The sequence below is a fragment of the Arachis duranensis genome, chromosome 3, assembly GCF_000817695.3.
Source record: "Arachis duranensis cultivar V14167 chromosome 3, aradu.V14167.gnm2.J7QH, whole genome shotgun sequence".
NCBI classification, from domain to species: Eukaryota; Viridiplantae; Streptophyta; class Magnoliopsida; order Fabales; family Fabaceae; genus Arachis; species Arachis duranensis.
Window position 1 is genome coordinate 112,244,339 of NC_029774.3, and position 12,241 is coordinate 112,256,579.

The 12,241-nt window shown below is 32.6% G+C and overlaps 3 protein-coding genes across 4 annotated transcripts in view; 2 read left to right on the forward strand and 1 right to left on the reverse strand.

Moving 5' to 3' along the window:
• The window catches only part of LOC107480220 (phosphoribosylformylglycinamidine cyclo-ligase, chloroplastic/mitochondrial), a 3,187-nt gene extending 952 nt beyond the window's left edge, over positions 1–2,235 (forward strand). The window contains exons 3-8 of the mRNA XM_016100370.3: positions 21–122; positions 212–271; positions 713–885; positions 961–1,063; positions 1,158–1,316; positions 1,788–2,235. Of these exons, the coding sequence (XP_015955856.1) occupies positions 21–122; positions 212–271; positions 713–885; positions 961–1,063; positions 1,158–1,316; positions 1,788–1,958 (768 nt within the window). The 3' untranslated portion in view covers positions 1,959–2,235. The remainder of the gene's footprint in view (positions 1–20; positions 123–211; positions 272–712; positions 886–960; positions 1,064–1,157; positions 1,317–1,787) is intronic.
• A 2,015-nt stretch (positions 2,236–4,250) lies between these two features.
• On the forward strand, positions 4,251–7,436 carry LOC107480221 (uncharacterized). Of its 2 annotated transcripts, none has more exons than XM_016100373.2 (8): positions 4,251–4,690; positions 4,771–4,988; positions 5,261–5,372; positions 5,713–5,874; positions 6,174–6,220; positions 6,597–6,705; positions 7,052–7,115; positions 7,198–7,436. In XM_016100373.2, the coding sequence occupies exons 2-8, from the start codon at positions 4,797–4,799 to the stop codon at positions 7,244–7,246; spliced, it is 735 nt and encodes a 244-aa protein (XP_015955859.1). In that variant the 5' UTR covers positions 4,251–4,690; positions 4,771–4,796; the 3' UTR covers positions 7,247–7,436. The 2 variants fall into 2 exon arrangements, with proteins under 2 accessions (XP_015955859.1, XP_015955860.1); XM_016100374.2 differs by having other exon boundaries at positions 7,055–7,115.
• Positions 7,437–7,877: 441 nt separating this feature from the next.
• On the reverse strand, positions 7,878–10,419 carry LOC107480222 (ABC transporter G family member 5-like). The gene has a single exon (XM_016100375.3). It carries the CDS (start codon positions 10,182–10,184, stop codon positions 8,082–8,084), a length of 2,103 nt encoding a protein of 700 aa, XP_015955861.1. The 5' UTR covers positions 10,185–10,419; the 3' UTR covers positions 7,878–8,081.
• Positions 10,420–12,241: the final 1,822 nt, after the last annotated feature.

A 12,241-nucleotide genomic window follows, 5' to 3' on the forward strand; every position in this document is an offset into this window, starting at 1 on the left:
GTGTGCTGTTACTTGCATAGGTTGCAATGAGTGTGAATGACATTGTTACATCAGGGGCAAAGCCTCTGTTTTTCCTTGATTACTTTGCTACTGGCCACCTTGATGTCGATGTTGCTGAGCAGGTAATGGAATTTGTCATTCCATGGTTTTGTTTCAACTTTTAAAGTGCCATACACTGAGAAAACTGATATGTTTTCTTCTTCTTCTTCAGGTTATAAAAGGCATTGTTGAGGGCTGTAAGCAATCTGACTGTGCGCTTTTAGGAGGAGAGGTATTATATCTTTTTGCAATTTATTTTATCACTCTGATTAATTCGGTGCTAAGTTATTTTGCCGAGACGTAAACTACAGTAACAGTATATAAGCAACTGGAACTGTATGGTTCTAACAACTATGGCTATACATTGAAGCAGAATCTTGTTTGAGAAGCAATTTGATTAGACATTGCAAACTGTTTTGGCCTTGTGAGATTTATATAGGTTTCATTTAGTAAAAAGGTTCAGATTGTTAGATGAAGTTATGAAAATAGCAAATGCTTCTGATAGAGACCTTGTTCCAAGTGTTTTTATTGATGATTGGGTTTTGCATATTTGCATGTAGCCCAATGGCTTTATTTGTTCCATGCTCAGCCACCAGCAGACAAAGAGATGATGTGACTTTTTAGTTTTTATAATTCTTCTCTTGCACTTAATTAAATTTAATATAATTTTTAGACTGCAGAAATGCCTGGTCTATACAAGGAAGGTGAGTATGATCTTAGTGGCTGTGCAGTTGGCATTGTGAAGAAAGATTCTGTAATCAATGGGAAGAACATTACTGCTGGTGACGTCCTTATTGGTCTACCATCTAGTGGTGTTCATTCTAATGGTTTCTCACTTGTAAGAAGGTTGGTTTTGAATTGAGAATCCATCAAATTTCACATAATTTTAAGTTACTGAGTTGCGCTAGTATATCTTAACAGAGTGCTTGCTCAAAGTGGTCTTTCATTGAAAGATCAACTTCCTGGTGGTAATGTCACAGTTGCAGAGGCTCTGATGGCCCCAACTTTTATTTACGTTAAACAGGTGATTCATTTTTCTTCGTAGCACACGACAATGATTGTTCTTTCAGTGTGATGCCCCCTTCTGATCTTGGAAGACTTGTCTCTTCGTGAAATAGGTGCTTGACATGGTTAGCAAGGGAGGGGTGAAAGGAATTGCCCACATCACAGGTGGTGGTTTCACAGATAATATACCCCGAATCTTTCCAGAAGGCCTTGGTGCTACTATATACAAAGATTCATGGGATGTGCTTCCAGTGTTTAAGTGGCTTCAGGAGGTAATGCATTTTTTTTTCTCTTATATCCTCTTCTGAAAAAAAAAAAAAATAATTTATTAGAAAATATAGGGTAAAGTATAATTTTTGTCCCTAACGTTTTTTACTTTTTTTTTCAAAAATACCCTTGATGTTTAATTTCATCCAATTTTGTTTCTAACGTTATGGATTCATTCAATTTTGTCTTTAACATTTTCGATTTGTGTCAATACTACATCTAAATATTTTCAATTTTGTCCTTAATGTTTTAGATGGAGTTAACGTCTAGGGATAATTTTGATACAAATAAAAAACATTAGGAACAAAATTGAATGAGATTAAACGTTAGAGATATTTTTGAAAAGAAAACCACAAATGTTAGGGCGCACACTTTCCAAAGTTTTGTTTATAAGTTTTATCCATCAGCAATTATACATATTTTAATTTAGACTTAAAATTTCATATACTAAATATATTGATAACCTCTCTCGTTAGGCTGGGAAGATAGAAGACTCAGAGATGAGACGAACTTTTAATATGGGCATAGGGATGGTCTTGGTAGTTAGTCCAGACACAGCTGATAGAATACTTGAGAATAGAAGTGATACAAATAAAATCTACTGCATTGGAGAAGTTACAAATGGCAATGGAGTGTCCTTCAGTTAATCTGATCTTCTTGATCTTGGTTACTCTTCTTGTACCTTTCTAATACTTTCATGGAAAATCTCGGTTATGATATTTCTCTACATAAATGTTATGAAACTTCCACCAATTTTGAGGATGCCATTGTAGTTTAGTTGCTAGTGAAAATAATTGTTGATGTTATTTTAATCTTGCTTTTAGTACACATTATTGAGGGTTAGTTACCCCCTTTTACTTGCAAAGTAGCATAGGGACATGAATCCAGATGTAAACCTATGAATGAACCGTGTTAGATCCCAAATTCCTGATGAGTGTAATGGGAAATATGCTGATTTCATAATGTATTGTAATGGATTTGGATCTTCTAAAGTTTGAATTTCACTTTAGAAAGTAAAGTGTGATTTCTCACCATTGATTTTATAGGTGGGACTAAAAATAAATATGAAAGAGAATATATCATCATAATCGGCTTGTAATTATGAAATCTCAATGAAGCATAAAATGAACAAAGTAAATATAATAAAAGTGAAAAAAGATTTATAGACTCATTGTTTAAAGTTGCGTTTTAATTCTTTGTCAAATTTATAGTGGATATAAGGGAAAAATAAAATTTATAAATGATAGAAACATAATTAATTTATTTAATATTAATATTACTATAATCTTTAAATAAAGTTGAAGTTTTATATATATTATGTATGGATAGGAGGAACGGAGGATTGTTCCAAACTTCCGAAGTTTTAAAATTATTTTATACCAAAATGGGAATCCAACTTTGATACTTATATTCTTAGGAATATTATGTTCACAAATATTATATTCGAGTATGATAAAAAAAAATTATTTGTTTAGTGTTACCAATGATCTAGAATTATTTGCAATATTTTTAAAAATAAAGTAGAATACATTTATTTTATTATACATATTTTTGGGAATAAATTTTTAATTTTTAAAACAACTTCAATATCAATAAAATAAGAAATTCTTTGATAAGAAATATAATAATAGATGAATATAATAGCAATTTTATATTTAAATTTTTATTCCTTTGGTATAAAAATATTTACAATTTTGTTGTGTAAACAAAAAATTAGTCACTTGTATAAAATATATATTGGGATATAAAATACTCATTAAAAATGTGTGAAACAATATATATTTATACAGTGATTTGGTGGCTAATATTTAGTACAGGACGAATCCAGAAATATTATCATGGGTTAATAACATATATAATATTAAAAAATTATGCAAAAAATTATATAACGTAAAATGTATACAAAAATATATCGTGAGAATACATTTTAAAGTACAAAAAATATGTATGTATTTTTTATTAACGAAGTAGTCGATTCTTCGTATCATAAAATTCATCGATAATAGAGTCTGTATCAAATTTTTCAGCAATTTTTTTTTCAATATAATTAAAAGACAAATAGCAAAGAATTCATCTTTCATTTTGTTTCTGAGTTATTCTTCACAATATTCATAACTGAAAAAGATCTCTCAATTGTAATAGTTGAAACAAAGAGAATTAATATCAAATGAATCAAGAAGGACGTTCACAAGAAGGAAAAAAAATCTACTTTATAGAATTTGAAGGATTTTATTTAATTAAAAAATATTAGTAATAATATCTTTTTAAATTTTTTAATATTGTTACTTACTTTTTAGATATTAAAAATCATTAATATTTAGGTTAGACTGAATTTTTATTTATATTAGACTAAATACTAAATAAATTTTTTAAAAAATTAAATCATACTTAATAATTTATTACTATTAATCTTTTTTAAAAAAAGTTGGGGACCGAGACCTCCATTCGCCCCGGTATGTCCGTTCCTGATTTAGTGTACATAAAATATTTTTGAAATACTAAATATTCACCCTTATGAATAAGAATAACATTTTTTATTTTAGAAAAAATATTTCTAAAAATAAATTATTCGTAGAAATTAAATTTTGAAAATTTTAAATAAACATAAAAATAAAATATTTTTCTAGATGTACACAAAAAATTAATTATTAATCAGTCATTATATAGAAATATGTATGATTGTTTCATGTAATTTTTTACGATCTTATGGTAAAAAAGTTTGATTATTCTACCATGATAAATTTAATTATTTTGATTACTGATTATTTAGTTGAAAAATATGTAAATTATATGTACAAATACGTGATGATTAATTTATTAAATCATTTTTGGTATGCATGTAATATTTTTAAATATTTTCATAGACAATTTGTGTGAATAAATTGAAATGTTTTTAAACAAAGGTCAGTTTATGAGGTTTCCTTCCGTGGCTTTGTTTTTGTTTTGGGGGGGTTTTTGGGTTGGTGTTTGTTACCCAGCCTTGATGTATTGTGTTCTTCAGCACAAAGGAAAAAATAAATCAAAATGAAGAAGAAGCAGCGAATGGAGACTTGAGAGAGAGTGACTATCGCATGGTTTGAATCCAAACAAGGGTTTTCCTTCTTTGGAGCCACGTTTTTTCTTGTCTAACGAGTCTTTACTCAGACTCACTGACTCTCTCCGAACAAGCAAATTAGAGAGCAAATTCAGTACTTCAATTCCTTCCCTCCTTCAACGATTCGAGGTTCCTTCTTCTCAGCTCATCTTTCAATTTCTCCTCTCAGATTTTATTTGACAGCGAGAAAAAAAGTGTACTAAAGACTTGGAATTGAAGCTGGGAATTATTCACTCCGGAGGTCAATCCAAGTTCCAGATTGAAAGAAGCCATCTTGGGTTCAAAGTTAGAATCTTTCTTCCTTCTCTTGAAATGCATTTGGTAATGCATTTTTATAACTTCAGATTTTTTTTTTTCTGTAACAGTGGGAGCATCATCTTAACTGGTGGCAATGGTGTTTGAGGACTTTGAACCCATCTTTGCGGAGCCAAAGGTGGACTTTTCAGGTCACAGATCATGTCCTTTGAGCTCCTTTTTGTTGCATGCCTATGCTCCTGATACTTCTCACATTGTGATTCATGTCACTGATTTCCACTCTCACACTTGGGAAGCTCGTTTCTCAGTTCCACTCCTTGAGGACATTGTAAGCATTCTCATCTCACCTGATTCTGCATTCTGATTTGTTCTCTGTTTTTATTGATAAATTTGATCTGTGAATCATACTGCTGTTAAAAAGGAAGAATATTTTGAAACTTTGATGGCCAAAATGCTGCACCCTATGATTTAATTTGGTTAAGAGGTTGATCAAAAGACAAATTGCCTTACTGTGAAACATGGATGCCACGACATTGTAGATCCTAACCCTGATGATTTGTTATTTCTATGTTAAGATTTTTCATTTTACCTTTTGTGCAGAGGGACATCATTGGAATAGGGGGTTCTTGGTCAGAGTTTGTTGACTACTTTGTAGCTTCCCTCAAGTCAGAAGATCTGAAGCTGGTTTTAGAGGCCAATTCAAGCTCTGATGGTAACTAGTGGTTCCTATACGTATACTCTTTGTGCCTTTCCATTGATAGTTTAAAGTAAATAGTATCATACATGTTGTTTTTGTAAAGATTTATTTATTCATTTTGATGCCACTAATTTGTTAATTAGTTACTGAATCCATAGGTTTCGGTGTAAGAGATTATGGTGCTATCTTTTTCAAATATTGGAAAATATATCCTTTGTGGACGCCTTTGACATGTTTGAATTTAAAAGTTTATTGATGCATTGAATAAAGAATGCCATACTATGTGTTTGGGAGTTGTTTTAAGGAATCATACTCCTTGGTGGATACCATAATTTGTCCATCTTATTTATTTCAGGTATTAGTAATGCAAAATTAGTTGCTCAGAAATCAAAAGGAATGCCTCTAATTACCATTCCTCTTACCAAACTCGTGGATTCCACTGCTAATGAAGCTATTTCAAATATATCCTCGAGGCTCTTTAAGGCATATAAAAACATAAAGCGTTCTCTTGTAGAAGGTTAGACCATGCAAGTTCCTTTTTGGTTAGACCTTGATATGTGCTTCAATCGTTCTTGATATGGAGAGTTCAAGTATTATTTAGAAGTTTTAGTTTATATTTTTAGAATGTTCAATTTAATTTTATGTATTTTGATTTTTGTTTATTCTTGCTGATCTACCCCTCATTGCCCTTTTTTTGGTGTTATAACAATATAATAGTGCAATCCATTTTTGTCTTCCAAGAATGTTGCTGGACTAAAATTGAATTTATGTGGGTGTGTTGGAATTAACTGTTACTTTTACATGTTGTGCCTCCAGAGCAAGAGCGCACTAGCCGGTTGACAAACATTGTAGAAGCTGAAAAGGTACAATTGCAAAATGTGTCAAAACTTTTACACTATAAATAATTAATTTTTATATAGTTTTTGGTTGATTTTTCATATCGTAATCTTTGGTTGGGGTTGTGCTGGAAACCAGTTTGGCAATCCTACTTTACAACAGTAACAAAACTGTTATTGCAAACTTCCAAACCCATGTATAATGACCAAGTATTGTAGAATCTCCATTATTTTGGTGTGAGATTCATTGGTATATTCTTTATATGATTCATTCTTCTTGTGGCTATTTGTGGGGTTTTTTTTTTTTTTTGCTCACACACAATTTTTAACATAATATGATAATTTGTAACGTTAGCCTTAGATGTCTGAAATGGACACTTTAACTTTCTTTCCTATCTATCAGGAAAGAAATGAAACTCTACGCCAACAACTGGAACACCGGCATAAGTTTCAAAAGATTAGTGACTTCGAGAAAGTTGGGGTTTCCACTAATGGGCCACAAAACTCACCAGGTCTGTTGTGTACATTGTCATTCTGAAAAGGTGTTAAAAGTTTTTTCCTCAGTTGAAGGTCTTATTGAACTAGCCTGTGTAGTTTATCATTTATGTGGTGTGAGTGCATTGTGGAAAAAAAAATCTCAAGGTTGATTGACTCAGATCTATTTTCTTATGCGGCAAAGAAAGTGACATGAGTAAGAGGAGAAATGCTTGTTCTTCCATTTTGAATGTTGGAGAAATCAAATCTTCTATTTTAGTGGTATTGGTTTTACAAAGGGTTTTGGCTTGTATTTGCAAAGCATTAGGCATCATTTCCTACCAAGTTAATCAAATTTTATTTCTCACCTTCATGTTGGATTAGCAGCTAAGCAAACAGCTCGTGACACTACGAAAGTTAAGAATCGTGTGGTGCCGGCGCATCGCAGGCAAGCGATATTTCCATCATATTCACCTTACTTTCTAGTACTACTGTAATTTCATAGTTTTTCACTCACCTTTCTTGGGCAGGACCAAAGTAAGAGGGGCCCTCTTGCATGATAGTGATAATGATAAATAACTCGGCTTTCGGATTGAACAAGCTGCTCAGAAGGAAGTGAAAGGATTGTCCTCATTCTATGTTTTGTTCCTTTTTTCCCTTCAGCACTTTCACCTTGTATTTTTTGTATAGTATTGAAAACATATATCACTAGTTACTCCCGTTGTATATTAACTATGCAAAATGAAGTTGTTCATTTGAATTTAATGCATGTTCCTCCCCTAGTCCCCTTGTCATACAGCACAGTTGAATAATTGAAAAGATGGAGATGCTCCAAAATTTTTAGTGGAATAATTGAAATGTATAAGCAATTAAGTGTCGAGCTTTGATCAAAATTAGGAGCTGACCCTTCCAATTTACTGATTTTGGTACTGTTAAACATGTGATTTACTGATAATAGCTCAGTCTTGATTGCAAGAACAATGAGCCCAATACAGCTCAAGTGCCACACTACAGAACAGATGCATATTCTGTTTCACATGGTTGGAGATTTCAAAAAATGAATTCAATAAGGAATAGTTAGCTATTCAAGCCTGGTGACAAGTTATTGTTATAGTGTAATCCCGTTCTACTTTGAGAATACAGCTGGTTAAGGAATTAGTTAACAAGATTAGAATTATAAAGGAAATTGTTAGGGGAAGAAGAATCTAGATGGTGAGAATATAAAATCATATAAAACAAAAAAACCAACATAATATCATGTTAGTACAATTTGTTGGCACTGACCAAACCTGTAATTCTTTATATTTTTTTTTTCTGGTTGATAACATCTTTTGTTGCTATCAGAAGAAAACTCCAAGACATGTGAAGTTTGAAGCCTCTTAGGAAGAGAGAGAATGAATCACCACCATAAGCTTTAGATGATGACCACACTCCTGAACCCCCTCTGTGAGCATCTGTATCTAAGAATCACATAGGATATGAACCTGTAAAGCAAGATGAAGCCCATCATCACCCCAACATTTTTCCATCTATTACTCTCCCCACCATAACCTTCTTCTTTGAGCACATCTTCACCACTCACCACACATCCACCAAACATGTACTCCAAGCATTTACCTGAGTTGGAGAACTCGTTTATTAGAAACCCTTCAAAAGGATACTTAAAAAGAGATATGTAATGCATAAAAATCCAATATTTTGGAATCTCATGCTGTGATATGAAGTATCCAGAGAACAAGAAGAATGATCCAATGACACCAGCAATGACTGAATTCCCAACAATGAAATTAGGCACCAGAGCACTGAAACAGACCACAACTGAATTTGCAGTGTATAGAATCAGCCATATCAGCAACAGGAAGTGTTGAAATGCCATGAAATTCTTGTTGAGACCAACAAGCCAGTATAATGGAATTGAGAACAAAATGGCTAGGATTAGAAGAAATGGTAGGTAAACTAGGCCATTGGCAATAGCATAGGATGATACTCTGTAGCTTCCACAAGATGTCTCCTTCATCAGAATCTCCCTTTCTTGCAGAAAAATTGGTAGAGCTTCTATGGTGCTTGATAGCAAAAAAGTTAAAATGAAAGCAAATAGACCAACCCTTTCTTCTGCTCCCTCAAGATCATCCTTGAGATTACAAAAGATGGATCCCAGAACAAGCCCTGAAATCAGCATCTGAATAGTCCTACATGCAAAAAGCTCTTTTGTACGAAAGATGTTCTTGGAGAACCTATGAGTGAGGATCATAGTTTCTCTCAATCTAGAATTAGCAAAATCACAAGTGAAATCCATTCCAGCATTGATAGCTTCTTCATCAATCACCTTGGATTGTTGAAAGAGCTGTTGTAAAGTAAACCTACCACTTCTACACTCACCTTGTTCATCATCACCTTTCTTCTGTGGCAGCACCGTCCCCTGCAATCGCCTTGGCGTTTGTACCTGGAATCTCTTGCATATCTGTTGTTGCTGAAAGGCATCAATGGACTCGATGGAAAACTCAACCACATTGACATGAAGGGGAAGCTCTAAACCCATTAGCCTCATATTTACACTAAGCAAATCAGCAGTGCCATGGTGTAAAACAGAACCATTTGCCAACAAAAGCAATGAATTGAGCAACTTCACAATTCTGAATCCGGGTTGATGGATACTAAGGATTATGGTTCTTCCCCTAGTATCAGCCATCACCTTAAGCATATCAATAATTTGCAATGCTGAAGTACTATCAAGACCAGAAGTTGGTTCATCCAAAATCAACACCTTTGGATCATGTATGACTTCAACACCAATAGAAACTCTGCGCCTTTCGCCACCGGATATTCCTCGAACCCTTTCATCACCAATTCGCGCCCCGGCAACATGATCAAGTCCGAGCTCCTTGATCAGTGACTTGACCCTAGATTGGAGCTGCTCCTGAGGGAGCCTTAGCCTTAGCTTTGCACTGAACATCATAGTTTCTTCAACTGTAAGTAATGGAAACAAAGTATCTTTCTGTGTTACATAACCTGAGAGCTTCCTGAATTGAGCTTTCTCCACAGGCTTGTGATTCAGCAACACAGAACCACTCTGTGGAGTAACTTTTCCTGCAAGAATCTCAAGCAGTGATGATTTTCCAGCACCACTTGGCCCAACAATTGCAAGGATTTCCCATGGCTTGGCTTTGAAACTCACATTCTTGAGAACATGCCTTACTCCTCCACCGCAACACCTTTGTGAGGAAGCTTTTTCTGCTTCTGCTTCTTCAGCATCTTCTTCTTCTTCTTCTTCTTCTTCTTCTTCAGCTTCTTCCAATTCTTGTTGTGGTGATTTACTGAAGATTTTAAAAGGGTGATCGGTTTTATGTTTGAGGATCTTGTAGTTGATGCCAATGGCCTCAACCTCACAACCTTGTATCTTCTTCATTTGAATAATAGGCTTTTTTCCTACTCTCTGTGTTTCTTCTTCTACTCTTACTTTCTTATTATTCTCAAACTCATTTGGTTCTCTTCTTCCCTCCTTCTCTTCTTTGCTCATTTTTTAATCACAAGATTTTTTTGCCTCACTACTGACAATGAAACCAATGAGTGGTTCGAAGGGATTTTGATGCAATAACACTCGGCACCTCGAACTTTGTATACATAGTTCACGTGCACTTGTTCTTTGATATTTTTTTTCTCTACTAAAACAAAATTTTATACATGCAATTACATTATTATTTGGCCATCAATAATCCACAAAATTAGTAATATATCAGATATAAATAGTGAACCATCTGATTATAAATTGCAATTCATCCTCTCAATATATAATAGTTTACAAGTCAAAATCATGTCTAATAATGCAAAAACTGAAAAACTTGTTTCAACACCTTTTGTAAAACATAAAAATAATGTGATTGTGTATAATATTTCATACATTGAATATTATAATATATATATATATATATTAAGATGTCGGTCTCACTCTTGCTGTAATGTAAAATGTTAAAATATGAAAAATGGTTTCATGTGTTTGGACATCAAAAATAGAATAGTTCACGTGGATAATCTAGTTTTGTTGGTCTGGTTTCTAATTGTTTTGATGGACAGCTATGCATTAACCACAAGAAGCTTAGTACAGTAGCAATTAGCCAATACTAATTAGGTAAAATAATTGGAGGATGCCGTGTCAGATAACAGATTAGCATTGTTTAATTTATCACTTCAATGTGTTGGACAAAATATTGTTTATGACAACTAAGCTTCTCCTACCGCCTATTCTGTAACTTGTGTACTACTATTCTTTTTTCTATGTTCATCTATCTCATCATGTATGCAAAACAATGTTCTCACTATCATTCTAGTCTTGGACGGATTAATTTACTTGCTATGTGAAACTGATCATTTTCCAGTTTCCATGGCTCTAAATCTATCTCTACAATTAAACAAGAAGAAAGTAAGAAACTCACGTTGTCTTATTTAGTATAAAGGGTTAAGAGTTGCATCTATTACAAATAGTTATCTGGTCAAATGTTAAGTTTGTCTAAAGAGAATAATACCGGTCAATGTAACCAACCTATAATATATACTTTATTAGTGAAATTTTGGAGCAAATGCAAAGTTTAATTCTCATTACGCTTAATTGTTATTAGATATGATTATCTTATATCAAAATGAATCCTCTAATTTTTTTTTTCTTGATTAATGTTATAAGATGTGATTTTTCATTGTACATTTTTTAAGTAAGATCAAGAAAAAAGATGCGAGAGAATTATATTTAGTAGTATCAATTAAAAAAATTGAAAGAAGCCATTACTGTCTTTTACCTTCTTTTAATGATATATATCAAAGCATGTTTATGCTTCAAGTACGGAAATTTCTGTAATTCTGGATAGTTTACGAAACAAGAATACAACGACGATAAGAAAAATTAAAAGAAATAAATTGTAGTTAAGGGCTAATGATATGATTATTGAAACTCCAAGTACAGAGCCGTAGCACTTTGGAGTCACATATTGACATATACGAGTACTCGAATTCGAGAATTTAACAAATTGGTGGTCCCTGATGGGTCCTCAAGTTTGTGGCTGAGATTACATAATGCTCTTAACCAATCACAACCTTCTAAAACTGTATAAATTTCACAAGCTTTCGTCAACTTTTTCTTCTTTGTCTTGTAATTCCAATCCAAGCATTCAAACTTCAATTTATATCTCTTCCATGCATCTCTCTCGCAACTTATTATATACAATAGCAGGTAAGTCACCAAAAAATATACAATAGTAGGTAGAGAAATACTAGAATTATTAGAATTTATTATTTTTATCATATCAATTCAATTTTTTTAGTTTAGTAATCTAACAACATATTTTATTTTATATTTTTAAATATCAATAAATAACTGATTATTAAAAATAATAAATTCTGATGGTTTTCAAACATTTTTTATAATACATGTATGAATCTAAAATACTTTTTTTCTTGTTTTCTTTTTGTTTTTTTACCTTTCTCTTCTAACATCCCAAATTTTCAAAATTTTTTGACGGTAAATATCCTAATCTTAAACAAGAAAAAATCTTATTATGAGAAAAAAAAAAAAAAAGAAAATGATTG

What these genes read in the sequence shown, in the direction of transcription:
- LOC107480221 (XM_016100373.2), top strand. Translation starts at nt 4,797, where the DNA reads ATGGTGTTTGAGGACTTTGAACCCATCTTTGCGGAGCCAAAGGTGGAC. An exon ending in GGCCAATTCAAGCTCTGATG is followed by an intron (nt 5,373 to 5,712) that starts GTAACTAGTGGT and finishes TATTTATTTCAG; the next exon opens with GTATTAGTAATGCAAAATTA. An exon ending in ACATTGTAGAAGCTGAAAAG is followed by an intron (nt 6,221 to 6,596) that starts GTACAATTGCAA and finishes CCTATCTATCAG; the next exon opens with GAAAGAAATGAAACTCTACG.
- LOC107480222 (XM_016100375.3), bottom strand. Translation starts at nt 10,184, where the DNA reads ATGAGCAAAGAAGAGAAGGAGGGAAGAAGAGAACCAAATGAGTTTGAG.